This window comes from Perca fluviatilis, chromosome 9 (assembly GCF_010015445.1).
Source record: "Perca fluviatilis chromosome 9, GENO_Pfluv_1.0, whole genome shotgun sequence".
In the NCBI taxonomy this organism is placed as follows: Eukaryota; Metazoa; Chordata; class Actinopteri; order Perciformes; family Percidae; genus Perca; species Perca fluviatilis.
Window position 1 is genome coordinate 14150703 of NC_053120.1, and position 15620 is coordinate 14166322.

A 15620-nucleotide genomic window follows, 5' to 3' on the forward strand; every position below is an offset into this window, starting at 1 on the left:
GAGAGCAGTGAGGGAGTGAGGGAGCGAGGGAGGGAGGGAGGGGGAAAGAGAATGAGAGGGAGGGAGACAGGAGGGGGGAGAGAGACAAAACATACAGAGCTGAACCATGGTAACCAGACACACAACAAAGTTTCTACAGGCAGGCAAGCAGCCTCTCGCTCTCTCCAGGCCCTCCTGGTTAGACAATGAGCCAGCTCAAACACAGCTCCCTGCACATTAATCATATGGAGAATCTTAAAGGCCACGTTTAGGCTTCAACTGGAGCTTTTTTCAGTTGATTTCACTCAGTTATATTTTATCTTGGTTTCCTGTATAAAGCAGATTAGCCTCATAAATTTATGCATGCATTTGCCTCCTTTTAGTGGCGAGGCGCTGACCTGAACTAACCCATGTGATTTCCTCTTTCCTGTTCCTGTTGTATGAGGCTCTTAGAAAGCAGAGTATACCGCACACAAGTGAGCACTTCAAGAGCGTAAAGGAAGCAGTGACAAGCTGGTGATCTAAAACGATAGTCTACAGTTTGACAGCTTGGTCAGAGAAAAAGCAGTAACCTGGTTCTAAAAAGATAGTCAATGAATAAAATCTAAACCTCAACGCACACATATATCAAAGTAAAACATAAAATCCAGTGCTGTAGAAGTTGTGGAGGACATTTACAAGAGGTAACGTCAGCCTGACTCCTCAAGAGGCAGAGGTCAACCTCTTTTGTTTTTTTGGTCTCAAACGGTTCAGTATATCTCTACGTTGAGTGCCTATTGAGTACGAGCATAGGATTCACACCGGGCCCAGAGATTTTCTTCTTTCTCTATCTGGCAGGACATGCACTTGCCGCTGGATCTTGTTACGCAGCAGTGTAGGCTTCAATCACATGATATGTTTTTGCTTCCTCTCCAGCCGTTGTCATGGCAACCTTGTTTACGGTTGCCCCAAGCAACAGGTCAAACACAGAACTCCAAAACAAAAAAGGAGAAATCCCCATCTCCTCTAAAGAGCGTTTTGCCTCCACAGTTTTGCGCCACACACCAAAAAAAATTGTGGAGGAGAAACATTCACATGCACGGTCACACACACCGACGAGAGGCCTGGGGCAGAGATTTCCAAATCCTAACCCCTCACACCTGTGCACACACGAGACAACTACTGTGGTTTACAGTTTGATTTATTACACTCAAAGTTTTATTAACACCTACTTATTTGTGCTTAAATGTTACTTTAATTGCACAGCTGATACCTGAATATTTGGCTTGTTGTTACCATGACATTAATAAATAAAATAAACACATGCCAGTGGATTGACAGCCCTGCTCAAAAATTCCTTTAACTGCATGAAAGTAAAATAAGAAATAAGATGTTATTTTATGCTTAGGCTAAATGTTTTCCTTTATTTGTGCTGTAACTTTAAATGATGTCAATAAAAGTCTTGGCTAATGTGTTAATAGGCCACTGTTGGCTCACAGAAAAAGTGAGAAAAAAAAGTGAAATGCATAAACATTAAACACACAGAGGCAATGAGAGCCAGAGAGTGACAGAAATGCACTGGCAGACAAAGACAGGAGCCCATGCGCCTGTCCACAGACAAGGCAACACAAAGGCCCAAGGGGAGGCCACCACAAAGACACCAAGATGTCCACCCAGCGCGCTGAAAGGTTAATTGGCATGTCTTGAAAGCTGCACAGAGATGAAAAGACGGCTGGAACAAAGGGAGCGTGGTGAGGCTGGACAAGGGGAGGGCAGGGATAATATGATAAAGCCAGAGCTTCTCTGCTTTAATCACAGCCTCTCGTCTGTCTGTAAAGCCCCCAAATTTTAATGTTCAATATTATTTTTTTACTCCTCTCATTCTCATTTTTTTAAAGACTCAGTAATTTCCTAAAACAGCTAGGGCTGGACCCGAATATTCGAATATTCGTTCGGTGGGTTGGTATTCGATTTGAAAATTTGACATTCGAATATTCGTTGTTTTTTTTGCACAACCTGGCATCCCCCTCCAAACGGTTCTCATTGGCGCTTTAATATGTTCGAAATAGAATACTCTCTTTTACAATTTTCTTATATAGCCTAGCCATTTTAATAGGATGGACAACCCAAACTCGTTATACTTAATAAATATATTTGCTTCTTCTTGGACTACTAAAGTGTTCCTGCAACGGGAGTATTCTCTGGCTAGAGCGCAGAACAGCGCAGTTTGCATGGACAAAGTGCATGCCTGAGCTTGTATTTTGGGTTAAGCTGCATTGCTTTGACATTGTGGAAAATAAAATAATAGAAACAAAATGTATTATCCTTTTTACCCGTTATTATCAATCTAAATTAATCTACTGCGAAATATAGGAGACTTTGAGATTTTACTGGGACGTCACGTCACATGCCCCAGTTAAAACGCCCATGAGTTGAAAGTCATTACCGTCACGATTCAGCGAAAAGAAGACAAAAATGCCGAAGACTTCATCTGTGTGGGAGAACTTTAAAGTAAGTGAGGACAAGACAAAGGCAGAGTGTCAAATATGCAATTTGAAACTGGCCTACCACAACAAGCACATCAAGCTTGAGAAATCACCTGAGTTCTGTAAGTAGAACGAGCTGCTTTTATCCGCCATTTACACATGATAAAAATGTGCACTTAATTTTCATGGAAAATAACGTGACTTGCGGCAGTTAATGACGAACAGTAAAAACGTAGCCTACTGTAGTAACAGGGGACTGTGTCCTGCAACAACAAAGCAGTTGCTTCATCTCGCTTGTCTCTTTTGCCATGAAAAAAAGCTGCCTTCAGGTGCGGTTTGGAAATGTTGGTTTCCCCCGCTTTGAATATTCACTGTTGAAAAGCACCGAAGCTTCGAAGATCAAAAACTGGTTCAGCCCTAAAAACAGCTGGGCACTGTAGTTTTAAGCAAAATGTTACTGAACGGGTAAATAGTGTATTTGTTGGAGACTATTTTCAGCAGCAGAATTAATTCACAGTTGGTGCTCTAGTTAGTATTTACAGCAGCAGGACAGTGTTTGTGGGATCAACTGAAAATAAACAACATAGCCAGTGACCATGGTAATGAAGGAACATGTTACATGTGACATAACCTGAGGCAATCAGACCTCACACAAACAGCTTTATACTTTTTTCGCATATGCAGTAGTACACCCAAAGACATGTAAACAGACTTTGATGTGTAAAATGAGTCCCCTTTCAAGCCGTTCCATTGATATTCACATGTCAATGTAGCCTCAGTTACAAACATATTCATAGAGCTGTACCTCACAGTGGTCTCTGTAGAGTGTCTGCAGCTTCTTGATATCATTCATGTTGATGCGCTCAGGCAGCGGCTGGGTGCCCAAGTCAGGAGAGGGAAATGGAGGCAAGGTGTGGGATGTATCTGCATAAAGCAAAATCATAGACAGGTGTAATTCATGTCACTCACTCACACACACACACACACACACACACACACACACACACACACACACACACACACACACACACACACACACACACACACACACACACACACACACACACACACACACACACACACACACACACAAATAGGTTCTGGAGACAGACACTTTACATATATATCTACCCCCAGTTTGGTAGTTTCAACACAGAAATACATATCCTATAATTGTCTAACAAACAAGATGCCTGACAGTTCATTTTACCAGCCTGACAGTTATTACATGTGATTAGAATTGTTGTTTGTAAGGCAGAAAGAAAGAACACTTGTCGGATCTTAAAGTGCCCATATTATGAAAAAAACACTTTTTCTGGTATTTGGGGTGTTCTTTTGTGTCTCTGGTGCTTCCACACACATACAAACTTTGAAAAAATCCATCCATGCTGTTTTGAGTGAGATACGGTTTCTGAATGTGTCCTGCCTTCAGTCTCCTGGTGAGCTGTTCAAAATCGGCTCAGACTGTGACGTCACAATCCGAAATGAGCTGGCTAACCGCAACCGTTAGCTCGTAGCGTTAGCGTTAGCATGCTAACGCTAATGCTAACACTAGCATGGTACCTCGTTCTCAATAGCAAAAGTTCACCATAATCTACAAATGAACTACTTACATGTGCACCCTCATTTAGAAGTCTCCCAGCTAATCCTGCCTTGTAACTGACTGAAGTTGGAGAAACAGCCTGTCTTTTACTTCTATGGAGCTAGCTAGCTGACATGATCTACATCTGAGCTACTGAGCATGTGCGAGTGCAATCAAAGATAGTACAGAAGAAGAACATGAAAAGAGGTCTCACTCTGTAGCTAAAACAGAAACCAGGTGAAAAGAGGATCTACAGCATTGAGAGAGAGCTGTGCAGTACAACAAAAATATGGTGTTTTTTGAAAATTAAACCATGTAAACCTATTCTGGTACAACCTTAAAATACAATTATGAACCTGAAAATGAGTATAATATGGGCGCTTTAAGTGTCAAACATTTGTAGACAAACAGTTGTCTTGGCAACCACCCAGCTCCTGTGCTTACCTATGTACTGCTGGTGATGTTGGCTCTGAGCAGCCACGGACTGCTCTGGAGTGCTGTTACAGTGCTGGGAGCTCCCACACAGGCTGTCAGACATACCGTCCACCTTCTGTAGAGGTTTGAACCTATACACAGTAGAAGACAGGGCATGTATGTTAGCTGGGTTTTGAAGGACTAGGAAAGCAGGAATAATAAAGAATGTGCCATTGGGCTGAGACTATGCAGGTTTTCATTCCAATGAAAAACCACACAGATAAACACCAGGTGAGCACACCTTTGACAAAAGCTAATTGGTGAAATACCAGGGGTGTGTTTAAAGGAAAACAACATTTTCAAACAGTTTGCATCATTGTTCTTGTTTATTAATATGATTCTTCCCACCGCTGAAAAAAGGTTTGCCTGTGAGAGATTTGCCTCAGTTTGGTGGGTGTGTCTGTGGTGAAAACCAATACCTACTGTAGATAGTGAAAACACAATTCAGCAGTGACACACACACGCGCGCACACACACAGAGTACTAAATAGTAGCTACTGAAAAGCAGTTTTCTACGGCCCAGTTTCAAGTCTGTTTCACCTCTGAGACACGTGGTGAGAAGTGTGCTTCGCTGTGCCTGGAGCCACACCTCACATTAACAGTGAGGCAGCTGTCACAAGGTAAATGTCATCAAAATGTTGCCAAGGGACAAAATAATCAACAAAATGCCACAGAATGAATGGAAAATTGCTGAAAGTTCTGACAAATGTGACAGACAAAACAAATAGAAAGGAAAAGTTAAAAAACGCAGACCGGGAGAGAGAGTGCTGACCTCTGTTTCTGGTGGACAGGCTGCTGCCTCATGGCCATGTACTGGGTGTCTTCCTGCAGCCGGTTCAGCGGGGAGTCTGGCTTCACCCGGATGCCATAGTAATGATACTTAGAGTTGCCTCTGATAGATTCATGAGACAAAAGCCAGAAAACAGTGAGGAGAAGACTTGCCATCAGTGTAATTACTGTCATTAACCTCTTCCATCAGCAAGTCTCCAATGCCTATAAGCATCATCATACTTGTCACATCTATAATGATTACATAATTACTGTTATCAGCATCGGCAACAACCTCTTCCTGTTTGTACCTGGTGCCGAGGCGGCGGGTCCTGAGGCCCATGAAGACCGAACGGATGAGTTTGCCGAAGGAGGCTGCGTTGACCGGATCCAGTTTCTGTTCCTGACAGTGCCGTAAGTAATGGTTATACAGGGAGCACCGGGGCAGGCTCACTCCCTCCGCTGTCTCATAGTTGTCCAGCAGCCACTGCAGCTAAAAAGACACAGAAGAAGCCACAGTTGCACAATCAGTGAGCCCTAGCTAGTGGACAAACCCTGCTTTGTGATAGTCACCTGGACAGAAATGAAGACAACCAGTGCATCTTATTATCACATCAAAAGACAGATAAAACACACACACACACACACACACACACACACACACACACACACACACACACACACACACACACACACACACAAGAGACCATTGCACTCCCTCTATGTGGCTACACTTAGGCCTTTATTATTCTTGACTTAAGCAGTAAGTGACTACAGCATAAGGAATAGCTGAACTATATTCAGCTATTATATAGCTAACACTCAAACCTCTGAAGTGCTATATATTCTATCGGACAAATCTCCAAGAATGTCACTATTGAAGGAGACACAGTTATAGCTCTGTCACAGTACAATCATAAAGCAACATCATTTGCATAAAAAGCTAAGATTATAAATTTGCTAATCAGATTTAAAGCAGATACTTTAGACACTATTCATAGCGGAGGTTAAGAGTTGGAATGTAGGGAAAGAATCTAAACCCCAAATTTCCCATGTAAGTAAAAGTCTGTATGGAAATACTAGATGAATCCTATTTACATTTCATTATAACTTAGTGACAGCCTCCCAACAAGAGTAAAAGTTATACTGCAATAAACTTTAGTGACACTGAGGGCCAGATGTACGTACATTTGCGAATGTAGCGTTATCAGTGCCATGGCCAACCCGCAGAAAGCGCACGCTGTGATACTTCAGCTTACGTCGTATTTACCAAACCTAGTTCATCGGGTAATCAGTGCCTTTCTCCGCCCAGTATACTGTAAATTGCGCTGTAGCAAAGCGTTAAGTACTTGTGCTATACGGCTGAGTGCAGACTGCGATACTCCCACTGCTGATGCTATGACTGATGCTGGTGCAATATTTGTAATGTAGCGAGGAGTTTAACAACTGCTGGAATGGAATGTGAACGCTGAGTCGGAGATTCAGTGTCATCTTTGATTTCTTCCAGTAACTGTAATATTGCATGGCAGTCTGCTCTCTTGCCTCATTGTGGCCTGCTTGTACATACCTCGCCATGCTTTTACGCGCACGTTGCGAAACAAATACGCCTGAAGTGGGCGCAAAAGCGTTAATACATCTGGCCCTGAGTGAATGTCTTGGTGTACTTAGAAGTAAAATAAATTAAAAAATCTTGACAAATCAATCAATTTAAGTCCATGCAGGGTTTTAAGAAATGTATATAAGATTTTTAAGCAAAAAGTGATAGCAAATGCAAGTTCAGATCAAGGATGAAAACTATTTGAAACAATAATGCGTGTCAGTGGGACAGTGCAGAGTAAGTAAAGCTAGCAGTAGGTAGTGTGTTAAACATTGCAAAACACAAGTGGAACACTGCCTAAAGCTTTTGTTTTGTGTTTTTCATTTTCCCTTTTCAAAGAAAGTTCCTGGTTAACTTACATGGCTGTTGAGCAGGCTGCTTTTGTGACTTGCAATTCCTTCAGACTTTTGGAGGTTTTCAATCGCCATTTCAAGCTAAAGAAAGAAGAAGCATGCAAAACAAAAAATAAAAAAGTGGACACAGAAGAGGGAGGAGACAGGAGAGTGAGAGAGATAGAAAAATAGAAGGGGACAGAAATAAGCAGGGGTATATGAAGAAAAACGCACAAAAAATAAAACAGATAAAAGGAAAATAAGAATGTTAGCGAGCAGCCAGATCTCTGCATTTTTCATTTAACTCAGTCAGTGTTGCAGCCAAATCCATTATTGCCTGACAAAAGCATGCAAATCAAGGGATTCATTGGGTTAAGCTGCTCAGTGAAGGTTTGCGGTTAGACACTCTAATGTATGCAAATAGGAACCACAAACAGGGGCACAGGTCACATCAAGTTTGAGGACAATAGGTCAACAATGCCTAACCCAACCCCACCCCCCAAAATGTATCAAATTGTACCAAAATAATATTTCCAAAACTAAAAATCCGACGGAGTGAGTTGTTACTACAACATAAGCAAGAGTGTCATGGTATAAAATACACTGGGATAGTATGCTGTCTTTGGACAACAAAAACTAATGGAGTCCAACTGGCGTGCAAAGTGAATGACAAAACCAGGGACATTCTGTGGAGCCATAGAAGAAAATCAAGTCAAAAAAGAAAAGATATGTGGTATTGCAGCCAAACTGGAGACATAGAAGAAAAAGAAAAAGAAGCAGGCAGAGTTCCAAGCCTTAAGAAGGCTCCAGAGGGCTCACGGCCAAATGGTAATGAGCCCCAGGGGTTGCTTTGTTTCGCAGGGCGCTCAAGTGCCTGTGAAAACCTCTGAAACAAGGCAGTGCTGAATTATTTAAGCCAGTGTCCCGATTCTACAGGCTCTCTGCCCTGTACTGCTCTGCTCTCTGTGTGTTACTGCAGAGCCAGGAGGCCCCAACTCAGGTTGCCATAAACCCTGTGTGTCACTCCTTGCCTTTCAGACTTGTCCGGGAGACTGGCCAGTCTGGACACAGGCTCAGGTAGCAGTGATGACAGTTAGCACCAGTGTGCACCTCACAACACCATTGGTTAGTGGGGATCTCTGCTTAGTAAGCCATGTTGTACTGGGAGTTAGTAGTAACAACATACCTACATACTTAGCCACATAGCAGTTGAGAAAAGAAACAATCCCCAAAGTACTGTATGTTTGGTCAGTCATTTAGTCTTTGTTGGGTGTAAACATCTGATGTAACGCTTGATGCAGTTTGATTGTCGTTTTTACTGGCACATTATTCCCACTCTATTTGAAAAAGTGCTTCAGAGTACCACAGGAACATTGGTATGGCATGGGTGTTGCTCACCATAGCTGAGGAGGAGCGTGATGAGTGTGATATGTGGTTGCGGCTTCCCTCCATACTTCCTCCATGAATCAGGTAGGTGTTTCCGCTGGAGATGATGTGGCTGCTGCCCACATCCATAGCGATGCCCACCATGCCATGAGGAGGCACCCCACCACTGGCAGAGGAGACCACCGTTGTGACACCGGCCTGCGAGTCAAAGTAGGTTCCCCCACTGCTCTGCCCGTACAACTGAGCCTCGGGGTTGTAGGAGTAGGCTGTTCGGCTGGGGAGAGATCATTGTAACTAGCAATCAGTGATGTCTTTCCATGATGGTGCTAAAAAAGCACATTTCATGACAGCTGATGAATTTTATGAGGCCGATGAAGAGAATTTACATTTATAATTCAAGATGAATCCTGCACTTGGAGTGGAGACAAATATTATGCACAGTGCTGTATCGGTTTAATTGGAAAAGCAAAAATGTTTTACATTCTCGCATTAACAGTGGCGATTTTTAACTATGGTAAACATAGTGAAATTTTCTTTTTTTACAGTTATAATAATCTATTTACAATTTCATACTTCACTGGGTTAAATTAAATTTGACTTCAGAGTGTACTTGAACTACACAATGTAAAACATGTATTGTATTTCTTTATTATAATTGTGGATTAATGTAACATTGCTTACATAGTTCCATTGGTGTAAACAGTCTCTCCACTTTCTCCTACATATTGGACCTGGGATGGGTAGACATGTTGCACCTGCTGAACCTACAGAGAGACAACAGGAAATCAAGGCAGGAACAAGGAAAATCTCTATTCATGCTTCCCTATTTGTGAAAATGTAAGTCAAACTGTAACTAGAACTGGAAGAGTAACCATCTTTTTTTAATCATAAAAGTACTGCGTAAAATGAAAATATCTGCTTGTTGGTGTAGGCATGTTCACACCTATTACAGTGTGTACATGAAGTGCAGTGAAAAGGTCTGTACACCCCTTGGCTTTGCACAATTATTTGTCTAAAAAGAAGCCTCAACAAAAAGAAATTACATTAAAAACACTGCCTACTGTATTTAGACCTACCAAGGTTCTTTATGTAAAGGTTCTACAATAATTGAAGTGAAGAAATTATTTTAAAAGGGGATCAGGAGTAAAAGTGATCTGGAACAATGTTGGAAGAAAAAAAAAGTAAGAAAAAAAAATTTATTAAAATGTATTTTCCCTGCAATTTCAAAAGCCAAGTTGAACTGATAAAGACATACAAGTATTAAATAAAGACAAGCTTGATCTGACAAACATCACAACTGATAATGAATGATACTGATTCATACAAATTGTGAAAAGCAGCTAATGAACTGCCCAGCTGCTATTGGCTAATGTTGCATGTGACATCATCCGGAAATACTGTATAAGACTGGTACCAAAGACGAGCTAATAGCAGACAGTCAGGTCAACTCCTGTTTTTCCCCATTAGACGCTAGACATCACACAGATTTTGTGTTGGGCTTTGGTTCAAGCCCCCAGGAATCATTGGGCTTTGCAGCAAGTTCACATTATACGTACCGTGGGACCCAGAGTAGACTTTTTGCCATTAACACCATTACAAAAGAAGCAGCTGTAAAGCTAATCCTCATCACACACATTTAAAAATGACTTTTAATTACAAACCATTGGGGCTAATGTTTATTTAAAAGCTACCAAGAGTTGTATTAAGATGTTATTTTCATGTTATTCATGTACGCAGGCAGTGGGCCAGGCTCAGCCAGAGAAAGACACTTTCACACACCCATGAGGGGCACAGGAAGCAGGAGAAACCGTTTGGCACATGCTCAGGATCAGCAGCTTTCGGGGGAATAAATGGGCTGCCATGTTTAGGATCTTCATTCAGTGTTAAACACGAACATGGTTTGGTTACTATTTAACTTGTTTACTAAGCCCAAACCTACTTCGCCGGAGTCTGACTGTTATTATTTAAACTGAATGTAAATAATGACCCAAATGTTTGTAAGTGACACAAATAAGAACTTGGTGAAACTAGCTATATGCTTATTTTTCTTTTTTCATCTTCTTGTTACTTTATTGTAAAAGAAAACACAGTATAAGTCTATAACTCAGTAACAAAATTTTAAATAGGTTAATCTAAAAATAATTGTAAAACGCCAAGGGGTGTACAAGTATTTTCACAGCACTGTATAAGTATGTACAGCACTGTGTACCTGCTGAGAGACCTGTTGAACCCTGGGTACTGAAAGCTGCTGTACTTGTCCTCCCTTCTGAGCTGAGCCTGTAGCTTGAACCAGCACCCTCTGTGTGGATACAAGACATAACTCAATTACATTGGTATGCACGTACAATCACACACGTAATTGTAAACATATGACAACCGACACAAGATGGGCAAACATTTCAACAAATCCCCCCCTCAGGAATTTAAGCTAGTACCGATAGATTTATGCTCATATAGCACACTTAAATGACAGCACACCTCTCTCTGCCAGCCACACATCCTGAATTTCAGTACAGGTGTGTATTGTACAGCACTGCATTTTCTCAGTGTACTCCTCTGATTGTGCGTGTGATGTTTCTTTTCAGACCCCATGCACAAGCATTAATACAGCGAGTAGCTGGTTTGCAGGGATTGAAATTATATTTTTTGTCCACCAGCCAAATGGCTCAAATTTTACTAGCCACTCAATGGATGACCATTGTTTTTTTGGCTGATTAGTGAAGCAAATCTACTAGCTACTTGCATATTTTATCAGCATTTGGCTGATGGATGGTGCTCATTTTGAACCCTGATAGTCTTTTATATTTAACATTTGGAAAGAAACAGGATGGAACAGTTTAGTCATTACAGACTTTTCCAATTTGTCTTGTCATTACAGTAGCAGCAGAGTAGAGGCGGTACCCTACCTGCTGGGAGGCTGGGACAGGCTGTACCACAGGGGCCTGAGCTGATGATGACGTCCGCAGCGCTGCCACGCTGGCCGTGGTGTCTGACCCTCCCTCGGAGCTCTGCATGCTGGGTTGCAGGGAAGACATGAAGAAGTGGAAAAGAGAAAAGACATGAGTAGGGGGGAATTTAATACCAGACTAAAGAAATACTCTTACGGATAACACTGAAGCTTGAACGAAAAGAATAACAGTATTCCAAGTCTATACAAATTAGTCTCGCTGTGCCAGACCATCCACACGCTGCAGAGCGGAGGAGGGTCTGGCTAGTCCACATAGCATTCCGGGATGGGAGAAAAAAAAAGTTTTTTAGGTCTTTAAACCAATTACAATCGTCATGGGCTGCGCTAAGCTCCGGACGTGGCTGCTGTAAAATAGTTGAGCGAGACAAAATTCAGATTGGACAGATAGTCTAGCTAGCTGTCTGGATTTACCCTGGAGAGATCTGAGGAGAAGTCAACCATAGTTCTCATAAATCCACCGAAGTTAAAAATTCCAACACAAAGGAAACGGACATTGGCGAAAATACATGCATCCAGCAGAATTTCCTGCAGCACCGGAGCAATCCCGGAAGTGGAACGTCAAGGATATAGACTAATACAAATAGACAGCCATACTAAATACATGCTCTTCCACCCCACCCCTTCTCTCTTGGAGCTACCAGGGCATTCATTGTGCCCCAGGGGGTTTCTAGCTTTATCAAGTCAAGCTGAGTCAGTGATTCTCTAAGAGCCCCAGAGGCTGACCACCTTTGGCCTTAATCACAGGCAAAATAAGCAGTCCAGCAGTTTATACACTTTGACACTCCTGGTCCTGCTGACAGATCAGACCCAGGTGAAAAGGTAACAGTACAGGAGTTTAAATTACCAATAGGACTGAACTGCTTCCTGAGGACCAAACACACTGCCGCCACTCTGCTTTCCACTGGGTGACAATGTGCACAGCATAGCAAAGGGGAACCAAAAAAAGTGACAAAAAAGGCTCTCTTTTTTTTCAAAAGAACAGAGGAAAAGAGAAGGAGTAAGGCAGGGACAAGAGAAGAATGGAACTGCAAGGGGGAGTAAGTAGATAAAAAAACAACTTCCCCACTCTCTCTCAAAAAAAAAAAAAAAAAAAAAAAAACAAAGGGGGAAAAAGATGAAAATGGCAGTGGGGCTCCAGCCCATGCCAGGGTCCTGATGATATCCAGCGATTGTTTCATACAAGAGCTGTCCTCTGAGGGCTCCAATAATCCAGCTGATATGAGGAAATTCCTCAATGCTTTGTAAACGTTTGTCGGTTGCTATGGTGAGGAATCCATGACGACCACCCCCAACTCAACCCCTCTCCTCCCCTCCTCTATCCCCCCACCCCACCTCCTTTTAAAGCTCTTGCACAGGAACTTTCGAGTGCGACCGCAAAGAAAAGATGGGGAGGAGGGTTAGAATAAGGGAGAGGGAGATACGACACAGTTGGGGGGTGGGTTGAACTGATGAGCAGAAATCCAGGAGCAGCAGGAAATGTCAGTAGGTAAGCGAGAGAATGTTGCTCACCGAGAGCATAACAGTAAAGGACTGCAAGACACAACCTGCTCTAGACATGCTGTGATTAGTCATAACACAAGACATGCACTACAATGTTATTTTGATTCACTGGAAGAGATCTGACAAACACCACCTAGGCTGTGGTAATCTGGAGGCTGAGCTGTTAGATACAGGCAACAGGTGCAGCCACGCTTGTCTTTTGGCTTTCTTGAGACCCAACCTAAACTTTCTGATGATATAAGAAATTAAGAAGGCCTTTCTGCAGCCGTTGCATCAAACCAAGTGGTCTCAATGTGTTTCTAAAATCCATCAATAAATAACAAGACTGCCTTATACCATGTGACAAATTTAACTCCGACAGAAACAAATCTAACATGTGACGTGTAAAAAAACAAGGGCAAAATGCATCTCAATCGAGGAAACCCCACCAGTGACAGGGAGGAAAAAGAAATAAATGTAAACCATAGTTTCAACCAAAACATTGTGCTCGCAGCAAAATAGGAGGCACATCCTCTTCCGTGGATCATTTTCAGAATTAAAGACTATGCTGATACAGGATAACACTGCTTATTTATACAACCACCTAATTTCTGCCACTAAATACAACATGATGAAGCTATCACAGACACTACCACAAAGTATACCACCCAAGAAGTTCCCAAAGGCAAAAGCAGATTGCAATGGTAAAGATCTTGACACTAAATCGTAATTTCCTTCAAATCATGCAGGACAACAGACATAGCTTAAGATTTTAACTACCTTTTGACTACCTGAATTGTCTTGGTGACCAACAACACACAAATTCACAAAACTAATTTGCCCGCTAGTTGCTAACTTAACAGTTTTGAAACTCAAAAGTGTCTAGGTTTAAGACATCAGCAGTAACTTAGGGGGACATTTAGGGTTTGGGGGCACTATTGGATGCTATATCAAAATCAGAGTGTACATTTAAAATAGAAAAACAGATTTGGGTGTGCCACCACTGGCATTTTCAATGTGTGGAGATATTGCCACAGGCAAAGACACTGCTCTGCCTACATGACTAATAGATTAAAGTGTAGGAGGCCTATGTTGAAATTCCTGATGTGTCAATCTTCAGACACATAAATGATTTTAAGCACCATATCTAGTCTACCCTGGCCTGAGCAGCACTCAGAGTCCTTCTTCAATGTATTTGTTAGCACAGGGCACAATTAGCACTTCCATGCCAAAGCGCTCACATTCCATTACAATTTTTCTTCACACCTCTTTCTTGTATGGTAATAAAGTACCAAAAGACTATTATCAGAATGATGCTAACAAGGAGTGAACACTTTAAAAGTCGCTGCAATGCTCAAGCATCTTTTTTAAAGCAAGGAATTTGTCTACGGAGTGTCACTTGAGTTATAAATACACTTGTAACAATCAATCCCATCATTTATCTTCAGACTTGTCATTTTCACCAGAGGAAGTGACACAAGCCTGAAGGCTTCTTTATAACATAAAGGAGTGTGTGTGTGGGGGGGGGAGCCCTGACCTGGATGTTTTTATCCATTAAAGCTCAATTAAAGCGATTTAATAGCTATGGAGAAGTGTGCCAAATCATTGAGTTGGAGGAGAGACAGGAGTGCAGGCAGAGAGGACTCTTTCTGCGTACTGCTCAGGGAAGGTTAAAAGCCACACAAATTCCCCACCCGTGGCTCTGAAAGGCACAAAGGTAGGACACAGCAGGAGACATAGCACACTGCTGGAAAACTGCTACCCTGGATGGGCTGTTGTCTTGGGCCAAACCTTTCTGCCTTTAACACACACACACACACACACACACACACACACACACACACACACACACACACACACACACACACACACACACACACACACACACACACACACACACACACACACACACACACACACACACACACACACACACACACACAGTTACCTGAGTTGTAAAAGCTAAACATAAACAAGAAAATCCATTTTAAAGAACCCAAAAGCCTAGTGCAGACAACATTTAAACATATGTCACTGACAGATCTAACTTAAACTGGGCTCAATCAAAGAAAAACACATACAGATGTTCAATTAAAAACAGGAGCCCACAGTCTTGGCTCATGTTTGCACTGGCCCACATTGTTTGCAGAGCAACAACGGTTGCTAGTGGCAACACCGTCCACTCCCGTTTCCAGGAGCCTGTTGCTATGCAACCAACAGAATACTTCCCAAACCAAACAATGCCATCCCCCCACATGATCCCTCTATCTCACGCTAAGTAGAAACTTACAACAATAAATACTATGTAAGCTATTAATTTCAGACACCGGGGGACATGGAGGTAGACTTATTCCTGTGTTGCAGTTATATAATAAAATTGTACAGACTTTATGCTGGTTTAGACTTGATTGAAGAGGACATGAAGAGGACAGGATGAAGCACTCTGTTTTTGTAACTACTTGGTGCTCAAAAGAAGGAGGAATGTTTAAGTCATTCAGGGAGACAACAGTCTATTCTTCAAGGTTGCTTTACACTCATGCCACCCAAAAACAACACTTCCAAAAGCAAGTCGAGTCTTTCCAAAGTTCCT

General features: G+C 42.1%; 1 protein-coding gene across 3 annotated transcripts in view; it reads right to left on the bottom strand.

Annotated features, from left to right (window-relative positions):
• The window catches only part of rfx2 (regulatory factor X, 2 (influences HLA class II expression)), a 28508-nt gene that overhangs the window by 5378 nt on the left and 7510 nt on the right, over positions 1-15620 (bottom strand). The window contains exons 2-10 of one of the 3 annotated variants that reach the window (XM_039810668.1): positions 11490-11598; positions 10793-10882; positions 9265-9347; positions 8596-8857; positions 7225-7299; positions 5580-5761; positions 5273-5392; positions 4471-4592; positions 3250-3368 (exon numbers count right to left, since the gene is read on the bottom strand). In XM_039810668.1, coding sequence (XP_039666602.1) covers positions 3250-3368; positions 4471-4592; positions 5273-5392; positions 5580-5761; positions 7225-7299; positions 8596-8857; positions 9265-9347; positions 10793-10882; positions 11490-11597 — 1161 coding nt within the window. In that variant the 5' untranslated portion in view covers position 11598. The remainder of the gene's footprint in view (positions 1-3249; positions 3369-4470; positions 4593-5272; positions 5393-5579; positions 5762-7224; positions 7300-8595; positions 8858-9264; positions 9348-10792; positions 10883-11489; positions 11599-15620) is intronic. The other 2 variants (XM_039810670.1, XM_039810669.1) reach the window with 2 other exon arrangements.